Raw genomic sequence first — 15,529 nt, 5'->3', positions numbered from 1 at the left:
CTTCACTTTTATTTTCCTTGTTCATCTATGTAGTGACTTTGCATATCGGCAGCCAATTTACAGTAAACTTACTGGATTGTAAAAACCCACAGTGTAGGGTAGCTTGTGAGGAAAGGATTGTTCACTGATTGAACTTGTGAGTTTAACCAGGTCTAAACTTCAGTCCTTAATGTTCAGCTTTGAGTTAGCTTGCGTCTGTGATTAACCACATTCCTCTTTGGTTTGTTTTTGGGAATGAGATTTCATTTTTATATAACATAGAAAAAGAACTTGGGGTGGAAATAACTTGGTAGTCGTAAGCTTCAGAAAATAAGCTAAATTTGTTTTAAGATTAGCTTAGTATGTTTAGGTCCTGTGTTTACTGTGCAGTGTAGCAATGCAGTGATGTCCCTAGATGTGGTATGAACAGTTGGGAGAATTGTTGTGCTTATAATGCATGGTTTCTCACACCACAAGACACTGCATGTATACCCAGCAAGCTGCTTTTCTTTTTATTTCCTTATTTATTGGAAACATCTGTCATTGATTTTTAGTTGGCTATCAATCAATTTCATTATGTTCAATAAAGTGTTTCTTTTAGCTCATGTTTCAGCTCTTCAATACAGAAATATTTTTTTTTAATCAAAACTTAGCAGCAGGGTTCATAGTATGGAAGAGAGAAAGCAGCAAGGTTTAACAGTAATGCTGTATTGTTGTGAGTCATTTTTTAACATACATTTTTTGATCATCAGTGCAATTTCTCTTATTCATTTTGTTCATACTGGTGCAATGGTAAGTTATTGTTCCTATCCTACTACAAGAATACAGAATGAGTGTGTCAGACAGGTTTCCCACCCCATATCGTACTGAGTGGAAAGACTTGCATGTACACAGAGGGATGAAGTGTGCAACCGAAGAGGATTGAGTGTGGTTCTAATTGATCTGTCTGATGGTCCTTAGGAGGAAGAGAAAATAGGAGATGCTTAATTAGTGTTGATGCCATGAGAGAGATTGTTTGACAAAGAAATTGGTGGGCAGAGTGTAGGGAGTGTGTAGGCAGTGAGAAAGATAGGAAGTCCGTGCTGGAATCTGTCATTATTTCCACATTGAGAAAAAGCAATGGTTAGCATTCTGTATTCTGTAATAAAATAATACAATAGTAATTGATAGAGAAAAGTTCCATTAACAAATTCATTGAAACCTTGGTAAGCAGCAAAAATGAGAAACTTTAGACTTACTTGAGAATTACAAAAGCTTTGAGTTGAGTTGGATGTACTTAGTTGTTTGGGGTTTCTTTTTCCTTCAATATAAATATTTCTTTATTTCAAATCATGGCAAAGATCAATATTCTGTTTTAAATATTTGAGCTTTACCACAAGCCAGGCTTGTATTAGTTAGCAACTATTATGCAGCCCATCATAATTCTTGTTTTTGGAGGAGAGTGGGGACACCTGAAGTATGGTTCTTGCAGAACTGGGAGAAACTGACAGATAGCTTGGTATACTAATAAAGATGCATGATATCCCTGTTTTTAGCATTTTTAATTTATAAAGGAATGATTTGTGGTGGGAAAATGTGTAAAAAAAAAAAAAAAAAAAAAACACAAAAAACAGTGAAAAGGAAGAGAGAAGAAAGCACCAACAAAATCAAGATTAACTTTTAACACTATCAGAAACACAAAACAGTCAATACATTTTGTGCTGTGAAATGTGCATTTTGATCTAGTTAACTACCTGCTTTGTGTCCGAATAAAGCCTAATTAGTTGCCACTTCTCCTAAATAAAGTCCTTAGTTACAATTTTTGTCTCCATTATGTTCTAGATACAATGTCTGCCCCGAGTGGCATCCCTGCCCCATCTGCACCACCTTCTTATGAGGAAACAACAGGAATCAACGTGAACTATCCCCACCCATATCCTGTCCCAGACCCTGGCCAGAAACCAGATGGGAAGGGGATGAACCCTCCTCCGTACACAGGACAGCCTATGCCAGCAAATAACCCTGGTAAGCCTGAAACTTTACTGTACCTCATGTTAAAGAGGTGTCAAGCAGCTGTAATAGCTGCTGTGCAGAAACTTAAAGATTGTGGTTCAAAGGTGTTCCCTACCTACCCAGAAATATTTTTGAAGAAGAAGAAGGTCAGTCAAGTCTTGTGATACCCACAGAGCACGCTGATGTCAATAATGTAATTCACCTTTCTGCAATTTTTAATGCAGACTTACTCTTAGACAATCTGTTTTGCATTACGAAATGCCATGCTGATTTCTTTTTGTCATTGTGTATTTCATTGTTCTTATCCTCAAGTATTTTGGAATTATACCTGGTTGTAGCTCAGAGGAAGTTGACAACCTATCTTTTCTTCCTTGTTTACCCGTTGAATAAACAGAATATTTCTTTGCTCAGTTACAGTTCAGACGGTGTATGTGCAGCAACCTGTAGTGGTATTTTATGACCGCCCAGTTCAGATGTGTTGCCCTTCCTGTAACCAGATGATTGTGACACGTCTCTCGTATGAGTCAGGAGCATTGACTTGGCTGTCATGTGGTGGCCTCTGCCTGCTGGGGTAGGTTGATTCACATTTGCACTTTATTTTTCTCTTCTCACATGACCTTTGATAGCTCTAAGGAGTAACAAATATCTTGTAGGCCCTCAGCTTTGTTGCTTTCTCATTCTGTCTCAAGTCTGACCCTTGATGGCTGGAATAGCCCATGTTGAGTGTAAGTCCTACAGGACCTCAAAGCAGGTCTGCAACAACCAGTGATGTGCATTCTTCCTAAAGCTTCACGGCACCAGTTTTATGGATAGCTTTTGTAGGAAATATGTTTAACCTTCTTGTGTATGTAACAAGTGTTAAAACTGTATGTTTTTTTTTCCTTTGCAGGTGCATAGCTGGCTGCTGCTTAATTCCCTTTTGCGTTGATGCCCTAAAAGATGTGGATCACTTCTGTCCAAACTGCAATGCTCATGTTGGTTCTTACAAGCGTTTATAGGCAGTGTTTAAACATTGATAACTGATTGATTTGAAGTTGGCTAGCACCTCTGTAAGCCCCTTCTGAAACTTCATGGAGACTTTGTGATTGTTTCTGTGCATCCTGTCACTGGAAACCAATCAAAAATAATGTTTATTGCTAGATTGTTTGAATAAGAATTTGCTAAGAATAAAGGATTCTGACTTAGGTCTGTAGAAAGTACGTATAATCTTTATGGGCCACCCAGTCCAGCACCAGTCCAGCACCTAAGTGTTGTCTCTCTCTGCTTTATGCAAAACAGATTGGTGATGTCGGTCTAGTTCATCTCATGTCAGTCATGTTGCACACTGGTGTGTTTGCTTAGAGCCTTAGCACAGACCAAGAGGAGAATGTCTGGAGAACCATATAGTCTCACGCTTGGTGTTGATGCTTTTGCAACAGCACTGTTTACAAACTGGCAGGGAGTTGCTTGCCTCTGACAGACGTGCCCCTCTGACAAAAGAAGTGGTTTTGGTCCCCAATGTTATCATTTGGGCACCTTTTTATGAGCACTAAAATTCACTTTAAAACTTTCTCTGTGAAAGACAACCAAACCTAAAGGCTTCTTCCTTCTGGAAGCTGCATTACCAAATGGCGGTAAACAATAACTCAGGTTATTGTGCATCAGCAGTGATTCAATCTAGTGCCTGAATTTCCTTGCCAGTTTTGAGTCCAGACGTATCTCTACTTTGCAGTGAACATGCTTATGCAGGAATTTCGAATAGATATTTTTTTCAGATTTTTTTTCTTTTTTTACTGCCGATTTATGTCTGTGCTGTCTGTGAAATGTTCTCTTCTCCCCACCTCATTGGAAATGCCAATAGAGCCTCAGTTGTAGTGTTGGAAGGCTTCCTTATACATTTACGTGAGTTCACTGATGGATCATAAACAAACCTCAGTCTTATCTTAAAGCTGGAATTCCACCTGCAAAACACAAATAAATACAGGACCCGTGTTTTTAATTGTTGATCTGTTTGTTAGCTGTGGTTTCTTCATTGAGAAGGTAGCATGTTTTTAAGGAGTTTCTCTGATGATTATTTAGACTTGTACTCTGATTTTTCCAAATGAAAGATAAGTTCTGTTCTCAGAAACCTAAGCTGGATATGCTTAGTTTAGATGATGATCACAGAAAATTAACAAGTGACACTCTGAAGGTTGAACTATTTTAAACAGCAGACTAGGTCCAAGTGACATCTAAATGCATTTGAGTGATACCTGCCTAGAGAAGGCAGACAAGTGTTTAAACAAGGCTGTGATGCTAACACTGTATTAATCTCTGTAAAAAGCTAAAATAAATACTGCATTTATTGTTCTTGCCAGATGTGCCTTCTATAAATATTTGGTGTAAGTTAACTTTTCAAAAATCTTTGAACGCTTCACATTTGAAATTTGAGTTTTGTGGATTACAAATACAATGTCTAGGCCTTGTAAATTAGTCTTTATAAATTGCTGCTGTTTGTGGGTCAGTTTGTAAGTCATTTAAGAGCTTTCTTGTGCATTTGGAAAAGGCTTCGGATTGTATGTCTCTTTGTATTTACATTGGTAGCTACTAACTAGCAAGAGAATAATGGAAAGAAAAGGTGGTTGCTTTGTAGCTTTCTGCTTTGGGTCTGCAGTACGAGCTCATGTTTTCTATCTGCTGTACCACCACAGTAATGCCTTTGATGTTCTTTAAGGACCTGGGTGATGCTCCATTGAATTTTCTGTTCTGATGACACAGTCACTGGTCCTCACTTATGCAAGTCACAGGCATTACTGTAAAGCAGCCTTTTTTTCCCTGGATTTCACAAAAAATGTATTTTTTGGCAGTTTATCATCAGAGTAAGACAAGAAGAAGCAATGAAGCATACATTCCCTTAGCTCCCCGTTTCTCTACGAAGTGCTGATTGGAAAATCTAAGGTGGTAGCACCATGATGCAGAAGAACATTGACCACCTCCTTTTCCCCCACCCCCCAATAATTATAAATTATGTGGGTTTTCTTTTGGTTTTATGAGCATAGTCAATTGCATCTGTTAAATTGCTGTTATGGACTAAGAATAAGACAGATAATGTTGGCAGCTACTCCATGTAATTAAGCATTCTGCAAAACGTTTTGCTGGCCCCTCTATGCTTAAATTTCCTTAAATACAAAGCCTGTACATGTTCTCTTGTGTATGGATTTATCTACAGAATGTGCCAAAGTGACTTGCTTTGTTATGCTTATTTTAGACAGAGAAATGCAGGATATAACTTGCTATGTGTGGAAAGTGCTTTGTTTGATTTTGTTAAGTTACTGTTTGTTTTTAAAACTGGTTGTATTTAAAATAAAATCTTTCTTTTGTATCTAGTGATTATAATTGGAAAATTATAGCATTTGGAATGTTTCCAAACATGTGAATGTTAAAATAGTGTCAAGAAATGTAACTATAGGATGCAATTTTTCAGTGTCTCTCTTGGGCCAAATCTCTGAGAAATGGCTTTCTGTGGCATGCAGATAAACTGCTTACACACAGCCACATTTGAAAATGTTAGAATATCCCAGTGCCTACTGAAGTAGGTGTTTTCTCTTTTAATAATAAATCTTCCTGAAATACTTTGGTCTTGTGGCCCCCTCTTGCTCTCTGGGACCTATCTGTGCTTCACCATGTGCTGCCTGCTCTCTTTTCATCTGGATCCCTTGTGTTGGGATGGGACTGCATGGCCTCTCTAGCTGAGATGTGGTGAGCAGAGAGGGCGGGCAGGGTGCATGCGTGGTAGTTGCTCTTGGTGATCTTGAAGGTGTTTTCCAACCTCTAAGACTCTAGGCCCTGGCCAGCAGTGTGCCTTCTGCCTTGGTGAGTGCTTGAAGTGGTGTGTGCAGAGGGTGAATAGGCAACCTGGAGAAAGAGGGGTGCACGAGAAGGTTCTGGTCCTTGGGACCTCTTTGGGAGAGGTTCTGGTCCTTGGGACCTCTTTGAAAGAGGTCCCAGCTGTGGCTCCCAAAGGACATGCATAATAATTTTTAGTCTTGATAAACTGTTGCTGACAGCTAAAAGAATGGTGCAAATGATATAAAAGTTACTGACCTGTTTATGCCTCAGAGTTTTCTAATGATTGTCAGAGTGATAGTTTTTTTGTTGTTGTTTTTTTTTAAGTTGAAATTCTTTTGCGCAAAACTTTCACTTGCAATACAACTAACTAATCCCATATACATGTGACATACCAGTGACCTGAAAGGAGAAAATAAGTACTAAATATCCTTACATTCAGTGGGAAGCAATCCTATTAATTATGCAAGGTTATCCTTTTTTTTTTCCTTTTGTATGTCTGAAGCAATGCACTCTTTTTTTTATGTATGTATATTTATTTTCTGAGATGCAGAAGATACAGGAAGGCGAAGTTGATAACTTGCATGTCTGTTCTAATGCATTTTTTATGAACAAATTAACCAAAATATAGGTTAATGAGTAATTTGAGTTGTGAACAAACAGTTTTTCCTCTGCTGATAGATCCAGAAGTGGCATGCTGACTTGATGTGCTCGTCCCATTTCCACAAATGCCTAAGGAAAGAGTGGGGGCCACCTGAAACCCTCCAACCTCACTCAACAAGTTCAGATGAAGCCTTCCCCAACCACCACCTTCCTTAGCTTTCAAGGATGACATTGTTCTCTGTTCCGCTCAGACAGCGTTATTTCCATTAGACTTCTGTCTTTAATCAACCAATCTTGCACAGTGCTCAAACTTAGTTATTTCTAATGATGCGTGAGCCAGAAAGAAATATCTCACCATGCAAATGACATTAAAAAAAAAAAAAGGGGGAAAAAATAAACTGTTAAGTAAACACTAGCTGACAGCCTTACAAGAGGGTGTTACTAAGCAAAAGCAGTGGTTTCAAAAAGCTGCTATTTATTGCAGTGTTTTGGAAAGCATTTCTGACCATCTAACCAGAAGATTTTTTTGTTGAAGCTAGTTGATTTGTGTGCTAAAAAACTGTCAATTATTCTTCACAACTGAGCAACACAAGGTGAGTAATAGAACACATGCTATCATCCTAAGAATAAACAACTTCAGAAGTGAAAGTACATTGACAGAGGTGTCAACTATCAAAGTGTATAGTTCTGGTATTTTATAACAAATTCACCTTTGTGTCCCTACTTTTCTTTATAAAATCCTGCAATGGGATGCAAATTGATTAGCTTCAGGATGACTTTTAATGTTTTGGGTTTTTTTCTTTTGTGAAGTGTACCGTCCTATATGATATGCCAGGTGTTGCGGAATTTATACCTAATTCACAAGTGATTTGTTTTCTCAAGCTAAGTCACCAAACCATGCACGGTGAAACCTGCTGTTTCAGAGGAAATGCTTCTTATACCATTGTAATTTTTTTTGTGTGTGTGTGTGTGTTTTTTCTCCTTATGAATCTTTTTTTTGGTTTAAGAATCTGAAAATCTACTGTCTGTTTGAACAGGTGGCCGTGTGGTTTGGAGATACTAAAAATACTCATGCACAAGTCTAGAATAAAAGTAGAGTGAGTAGGAAGCTTTTTCAAAGTCCTTTTGTGGTTGGTTGGTTTGATTTGTGCAACTCCTTTGTATTCATGTTGCAAAAAGAAAAAGCTTTAATGAGCTCCAGATGGTTATTGTATTAGCAGGGTGTGTGACAGACAATGCTTTAGGATTTAAAAGCATAATATAAGCCATGAGTCTGAACATGACAACAGGGATTTCACAAAAGCATTGGAAAAAATAACAGATAAAAACCGAAGTAGTTTCTATCTCTTGTTTTTCCAGGCAATATCGCAACGCAAAGACTGAAGTGTTATCTGTAAATCTTGGGTAATTTCCTCTATGATGGAATAACATCAGTAGGAAGGGTGAATTCACCTGATGTGCAGCAGCCACCCTCCCTGCTTCAGGCACAGCCCCTGGAGCAGTTGGAGCTGCATGCTCCACCACCACTGGGAAGCGTTTTCTCCTGTCACACTTGGGAGGGAGAAAGGCAAAACTCCACCATGCTGGGTCTGCGATCCAGGTGGTCGTAGCTTGTTACCTTTTTCTTCTGGAGAGGGGGCAGAGGGAACATTGCTGAGGGGGTAACTTGGTGGCTGGTGGACCTTGCTCAATTGTACAAAAGTGACATTAGGCCTGTACTTCGTAAGATACTTCTTTACATAATGGTGCTCAAGTATTCTACACTCTGAGATAAAAATATATAGAAAAACTACTTTGAGTTCATTTTTGCATAGGAAAAAAAAAGGTGAAAAACCTCAACACTTGACGCTCACCAGGCCCCAAGCAGGTGGGCAAGATCGTGCTCTATTTTTGCAAAGCCAAATTTTCCCTTTTGGGGGCCCTCCTGGCACTTGGCTCTGACTCTGCTGCCCGGGGGAGGCAGGGGGAGGCAGGGGCACTCCCTGGGGGGCAGCGGGGCCTCAGGGTGCTGTAGGACCTGGGCCCGGCCAGGCACAGCCTCCTGCCCTCACGGCGCCGCGGGGTTTGTGCCCCACAGTACAAGGACATCAAGGCCCTGGAATGTGTCCAGAGAAGGGCTACAAAGCTGGTGAAGGGCCTGGAACACAAGTCCTTTGAGGAGCGGCTGAGGGAACTGGGGGTGTTTGGTCTGGAGAAGAGGAGGCTCAGGGGAGACCTCATTGCTCTCTACAACTACCTGAAAGGGAGGTGTGGGGAGCTGGGGGTCGGCCTCTTCTTGCAGGTAACTAGTGATAGGACTAGAGGGAATGGCCTCAAGTTGTGCCGGGGAGGTTCAGGTTGGAAATAAGGAGAAATTTCTTCTCAGAAAGAGCAGTCAGGCATTGGAATGGGTTGCCCAGGGAGGTGTTGGCATCACCGTCCCTGGGGGTGTTCAACGAAAGGTTGGACATCGTGCTTAGGGACGTGGTTTAGTGGGTGACGTTGGTAGTAGGGGGATGGTTGGACCAGATGATCTTGGAGGTCTTTTCCAACCTTAATGATTCTAGGAGTCTATGTTGGTTGTGGTGACTGAGAAGGGGGCACAGCGACCACTGCGGCCATGTTGCAGTTGGCCCATTAATTGCATACTTTGGTTAGTGCTCTAAAAATTTACCTGTCTGAAAACACTCCTTGGTTTTGAGGCCGCCTTCCCCCCGGGAAATTAGTTATTCTGAATAAATAACTGGTGGCAAACCCAACCGTTACCATCCCAGGACACTATCCATTGCCCTCTGCCTTTTGCAGCTGTTCTGGCTGCAGCAGGCTTTGGTTCACAACTTCTTGATAAGAACCAGAAGTGGTAAAGTCTATTAAGACGTCAAAAGGTTGTAAAAACATGCAGGTGGGACCTGGAGCACAGGCTGTGGGCAGCCTAGGTAGGCTGCCTCAGCACCTGGCCCTGAGGGAGCTGCGGCCGCCATGGCGGGAGGCAGTGTCTGCAGCCGCTTGCCTCAGGTGGGCTTTGTAGGTTGGGGGCCAGGCCCAAGGGTGATTTCCTCCTGCTTCTGGCCATTAGGGGCTAATGTGAACGTTATAATGGTAATATTAATTTTAAAAGCCTCACAGGGCCTTTGCAAAACAGACTTTGCCGATTTGTGAAATCTCAGATTTTGTTCGCAATGCTAGCATAGAGTTTTCAGGAATTCATGGATGTCTTAACTCTGTTGTGTGCTACAAGGTGTTTTTGATTAAATTTGTTTTGCAAACTTGAGTTCATTAAATGGATGAACAATTTTCATAGACTTACTGCCAGGTAAGTCTCCTGAGTGTCAATAAACTAGTGTTTGCAGCATTCGTGTCTAATTTTCCTCAGTATTTTCAAAGTATGAGTAAGTTTTCTGGGACAGAACCATATTGGAAATTCCTCTAGGAGATTTTTTGTCTGTTTTTCTTTGGGGTGTTATTTGTCTGTTCATTTATTTTAAAGAATAATCTCTGTTATGGGGGAGGTAGAAAAAATGCTTAAATACATTGAGCTTGTTTTTCAGTCTTGGAGTGCATCTTCTGCTTAACAGCCCACTTGATTTAATGACGTTCGTCAAGTACACAGGGCACTGAATATATAATGTGTTTTATCGTAATGATTTGACTTCAGCATGCATTTAAGAGTCTATTGTAAGCCAGACATTTAATTCCTAACTTTGAAGTTTTAACATGAAGGGCACAAGCTCTGAGAAACACTGACAAAATACTGTTTGAAATGTTTTTGATTAAAAAAAAAAAGCCCTGGAGTTTTGTTTGTGAATTTCTTTGCTCTTAAAAAAATAAAAATTGATTAGTAGGTTTATGAAATTGTCAAGCCCAGGTCTATAAATCCTTGTGTGTGCTCATACACCTACAAGACATTTTTCTTTCTTTTTATTGATACAGTTTCTTCCCTAAGAAATTGAAAGCCCCGAAGCTAGAAGTTAAAATTTAAAATGCATTAAAATGCAGGTTTGCTTATTTTGGAAAGTGTGATTTACAGCTGCACCTGAAAAAGCAGAGCAAGACAATTTGAACATTATAGAGAATTAAAACCAGGTGACATTGATTCTGTTTTCAGAAAAATAGTCACCTCTAAGCCAAAGCCCAAATCCACAAGCCTCTCCACAGCTGAGCTGTGCTGACCATGATGCACTCCGGCAGTCTGCGTACAATGTGCAGTGTGAACCCGAGTCTGAATTGTGAGTCTCTTAAGTCTGAATTGTAGAATATTGAAATGTAACCCAGTCTGTAATTAATGCTTTTATATATAAAAAGTCACCATACCTGTTATTTTGCATGGATCTTCTATGTCCATATTCAGTCTGTAGCTCTCATTGTTACTACTGAATGTCAGTCCTCAGTGTGGTATCAGAAGGGGAGAGACTCAGCCATGTTCTGGTCTTGCTGATGCCTGAAATTGGACCTGTCTGGTTCTCAGACACTCAGATCAGTGGCGACTTCTGATGGAAACTTCTGAATAGCTGCTGCTCTTTTCTTAAAAACATTTGAGTTTCTCTAAATTCTGCTCAAATATTAATGTCCAGTGTTCACAAATTAAAACTTTTTCTCCACTGTTGAGACTGGAGGAGAAGAAAAAAAAAAAAAGACTGGATCTTTTGAGAAAGTTTGCTTGTTAATCCTTAAAGAGAACCCTTCTGCTATGATACATCAGCTATCATAAATGCTTTATTTTTCCATAAAGGTGTCATTACTCTAAAAATAGCAGTTGAAATGCTAACATCCATAGCTAAGTATTTGTTTTAAAGCTTTGAAATGTGGCTTCTTTTAGGAAAGACTATTGCATCTTTTCAGAAAGGTCATCAGGACAGTCCAATTTGTTTAGTGTGATGCATGTGACCTTTGAGGAAGACGCATATTTCTTGTCTCTTGCACGTGATAGGACATATATGCAATGTTGTTGATTTGTTGTGCAGAGCATTCTGAAGCATCCCAAAATCTGTGTGCAGATTCCCAAATTGTGGTGCAGTCTTGTAAACAACATGTCTGACACTGCCATCTGGTTAGTCCCTGCTGTGTTTCAGTGACTTCAGGCACAGGCTGTCTCTCAGCATAGTTCGTACAACCTTTCCTGGTCTCCCTCTTTCATCCAGCTATTTTCGTGTAGGAAAGGAGCAGCCTGTGACCTGCATGAATTATTCTGTATGAAAATTTAAAAATATAACTTAAAGAGAAAATTAGATTTGTAAAAAGAAAAAAAAACAAAACACACACATAAAACAAAACAAACAAAAAAAAACAGAAACAAACAAACCACAATGCTATAAGGAAAGTCTAGTTTTTTGGAGAGAAAAAATGTTTCTGAAAGAGCTTCTGATGTTTGAGTAGGGAATGAAATGACTAATAAAATGGCCATATTCCAAAATAGCATTTAGATTTGAGCACATGCCTGATTCTTTGTGGTGTGCTTATGCGTAAAATTAAGCACTTATTTATATACTCTGACTCCTGACATGGATGTCATGCATGAGGTTAATATACACTAATTGGAAAACTTACTGTAAAGCACCTAATTCATTTGAAAATGAGTTTATGTTGGCATCTCAAATGGATCACAGTGTTGTCCTGAATATGAAGGAAAGGCTACACAAGGGGATCTCAGTGCACAAATGCTGCTTGTAAGTTGTTGATGTTGGGCTATGTGGTTCTTAACAGAGATAAAGTACAAATTTCCCCTAATTCCAGCTTTGATTACCCCACTGACTTCAGTATAAACTTTGTTCTTTTAAGTTGTTCTGCAATAGCTATATTTAATAAGTTACAAAAAATCTTACTATACAAACAGTTAAAAGTCAGATTCCAGTGGAGAACAGGCAATAGTAGTGATTCAAGAACATAATTGTCACAACATAGGAATTTTACTCTGAATCATTATGTTTTTATATTCTTGACCAAATATTATCTTGCCTGCTTTTCTGTCCATAATTGCTGATTGTAGATCAAGAGCTGAATGACTGCAAGTTACCTTACTGAGCAGGTACTGTGTCCAAATGAGCTGAAATCTGAAAATGAAAAATCAGAACAAATACAAAATGGAGTACCTCAGCAGAGGAAAAGCAAACAGCAAACCACACAAATTGCAAGATTTCTACAATGAACTTTCTGAAGCACTTTCAAAATTAGAATTTAATGTTCTGAAAAAATATAGTTGGAGATGGTAGGAGGTTCTCAGTTATTACTTCGGGTTGATCACAGGAAATCCCTGCTGATGTGTGAAGTCTCTAAGATTGTTGGACCCAGTTTCAGGCCTGAGCTGTCCCTGAGCTCGACATTTAGGGGATCTGGGGTTTTTGTACAGCAGTATGTCTTTAGTCGTGAAGTATTTTATTAACTCTTTATACCTGACCTGCTGTCTCTCATTTACTTTAGTCATTGATCTATGCAAAGCACATATGAGAAGCTCCTTTCCTTTTAATTAAAATTCGTAAGCATTTTAAACTGGGCAAAAGTTAACCAATGGAGAAAGTAAGCTCAGGCAAGAGGATGTGATAGCACAAGCTTAGCGGGGGAGTGTGGTAGCAGGGACTGGGATTATCTGTGGTTTCTGCTTGTGAATCTTGTTTGAAGTAAACGATAGCTCATGGTAAACCACAGGGGCTCACAGCAGGTGAGTATGTGGCAGAAAATAAATATTGGCATGTTCAGAGCAGCTTCCTTCAGAAGGTCTTGGCACGCTTGTGTAACTGAGTTCTGTTAATGCCTCTGGCACAGGTGATCATCGATCCTGTTACATGTCAAGAGTGAACAGTAGGTTTCCAGGGAAGGTGTGTGACAAGCACCCAGGTCTGGAGGAACGAATAAGTAGAACAGGAGACAGTGAAGCTCCCTCAAGCAGGAGTGGAAAGGAAAGTTTTTTATCAGTGGTTTGGTGAGCTGTGGACTACTAATATCTGATGTGTTGTAAAAGTCTAAGTGCTGTCAGAAGGACTGTAGTTTAGTCTTTTTGTGTGTTCTTCATGCACAATTTCAGCCATCTTAGATTTGGGACTTTGGTTGAAGGGATGAGCTGCCTCCCATGAAGCAAGTTTTCATCCTGTGTGCTTTTGATTAATCATTGAGAATGATTGCTGGGGTGTTTTTTTTTTGTTTGGTTTGTTTTCCCACTAACCTTACTGTGTAGGATTGTTCTTAGCATTTGCTATTTTGTGATGTCATGTACTTCGTTTCTTTTCTTTGCAGTTTTGTGCAATTTCTAATAGGTTAATTTCTTTCTCTCTGGCCCTATTTATAGCAAAAAGGCTGAAATGCTGTTAGGATTGGATGAGATGTTTGTGTGCTTCTCTCCCCCTTACTACACACATGTACCCTCCCCTCCACAGGATGCCCTGCCAGAGCCCCTCCTCTGGCTGGAAGAAGGGAACTGAAAGAAATAGCGAGCTCCTGCTTTGTGAAGGAGGCTTTCTTTCACTGCCTTGCTAGAAGTGCCTTTGAGAGGAGAACTGATGTGATTTTGTTAACTTCTGGGCTGAGGAGGGAATTTCACTGGTCATGGGGCTGCATGCCATCATTTTACTCTATGCTGTTGCAGCAGGAGCTTCTGGGAGTAAGTAGAATAAACTTTTTCCTCTGCTAAGACTGATATCTGTCAATGCAAAATATTTCTGTGAAGTAATGATCTCACTATCAAAACCTCAGAGATGCTGTAAATTATGTTACAGCTTGTAATTCTGTAGTAATTTTTGTAGCAGCTTTGTCTCGATTCTCAGTGTAGCATAGCAGTTAGCTTTACTGAGCTCTCTGGGTGGTACATGGGCAGGTGGGAGGGCACCCTGCCTATAATGCAGTTAAGTAGCACGTCTTCCTTCAGGATTACAAGGGAAAGCAACGGAAACAGTGAGATTGTGCCAATTTTCTTACCTGAAAATAACAGGCAAAAATTCTGTGCTAGCCTCTTGTTCTAAACCTGTGCTCACTTTGTAATTTGGCAGATGAAAGATTTTCTTAAAAATGTGAATAAATCATGAAATGTCAGTTGTGTGGTCCTTGGTTATCCTTTGTGACTCTTGTCAACTGAAAAGGGATAAGTACATGAAGTAACTATGAAAGAAAATTTACAACTTAAAAAACAAAGCAAAGAGCAGAAGCTCTAAGTTTAGGCACCTTACCAAAATTATCCAAGTGCCTGACCATCTGAGGTGCCCAGCCAACCACAGCATCTCTCTGTGATAAGCATATTTAACAATTCTGACTACAGCATTCAGGTATCCACATGGGAGCTGAGAGAGCTCTTAAATCTGGTCCTGGGGAGGCATGGTGAACATTTTAAAAATCTGATGCTGCATAAGAGATGAATTTTCCAAGTTTGTCTTACTATATTTACTTCAAGTTTCTTGAATGTGATACTGATTTCTTCATTAAAAGCCAATAACTTGAAACAAACTTTCTACATTTTAAAAGAAAAGAAGGGGGGGGGGGGGGGGAGGGAGTTCCCCCTTTTTTTTTGCCTGAACCACAAGATTCTTAGGGATGTCTTAGAGGCAGTTGCAGTGATGCACAGGAAATAGATACCCTAAAATTTTGACTGGTCTTAACTTTCCATGTGCAAACAGAAATTCTCCTCCAGTCTGTCATGTGCTTTTTATGTTGTCTAGCAGTGCTTGGAATTCCCCCATTCATGTCAATGTGAACCTGAAGCAATTCCCCGTGTGGTGTAGGTGTGTTCTGGTTTCCCTCAAATTCGCTGCCATCCCAGTCCAAGTCTGAAGGAAAGTCATGCTGGAGAGCAGGCTCTCCGGTGCTGAAGGATGCTAGCCTTGAGTTGTGATGTTTAAGTGTTTGTTCCTTAGTGGGCTGGTGCTGAAAAAATCTTTCTTCAGCAGTAAAGCTTGCTCTTGTTCCTGTTTTAAATGGTACTTATGAATTCTTGATTGTCTGTGCGCAATAAAGATTTTAGTTAAGTAGACATTTTCCTAAGTTAAAGGCCTGTGGCTGTGCAGAAGTTTGGCGTATAGGAAATGTATTTCTTTCTTGGATTAAGAACCCCTAGTTAATGCAGGCATAATTCCATTTTGTACAAGGCATAGTAGTGCTTAGTCTAAATGCTCCTGGGAATACACGAGAGAAGGGAAAAAGAGCCATAATTTCCTTTTTGTGCTTTATTTGGTTATCCATGGTATTGTTGCATTTC

The 15,529-nt window shown here is 39.8% G+C and overlaps 1 protein-coding gene across 6 annotated transcripts in view; it reads left to right on the top strand.

Moving 5' to 3' along the window:
- Positions 1-5,562, top strand: part of LITAF (lipopolysaccharide induced TNF factor) — a 101,318-nt gene extending 95,756 nt beyond the window's left edge. For all 6 annotated transcript variants that reach the window (XM_035549046.2, XM_035549053.2, XM_035549047.2 and 3 more), the window contains 3 exons: positions 1,801-1,983; positions 2,383-2,542; positions 2,861-5,562. In XM_035549046.2, coding sequence (XP_035404939.1) covers positions 1,801-1,983; positions 2,383-2,542; positions 2,861-2,969 — 452 coding nt within the window. In that variant the 3' untranslated portion in view covers positions 2,970-5,562. The remainder of the gene's footprint in view (positions 1-1,800; positions 1,984-2,382; positions 2,543-2,860) is intronic.
- Positions 5,563-15,529: the final 9,967 nt, after the last annotated feature.

Source organism: Cygnus atratus, chromosome 15, assembly GCF_013377495.2.
Source record: "Cygnus atratus isolate AKBS03 ecotype Queensland, Australia chromosome 15, CAtr_DNAZoo_HiC_assembly, whole genome shotgun sequence".
Classification (NCBI taxonomy): domain Eukaryota; kingdom Metazoa; phylum Chordata; class Aves; order Anseriformes; family Anatidae; genus Cygnus; species Cygnus atratus.
Note: the sequence above shows the minus strand (reverse complement) of the source record. Positions and strands in the feature narration are given on the sequence as shown.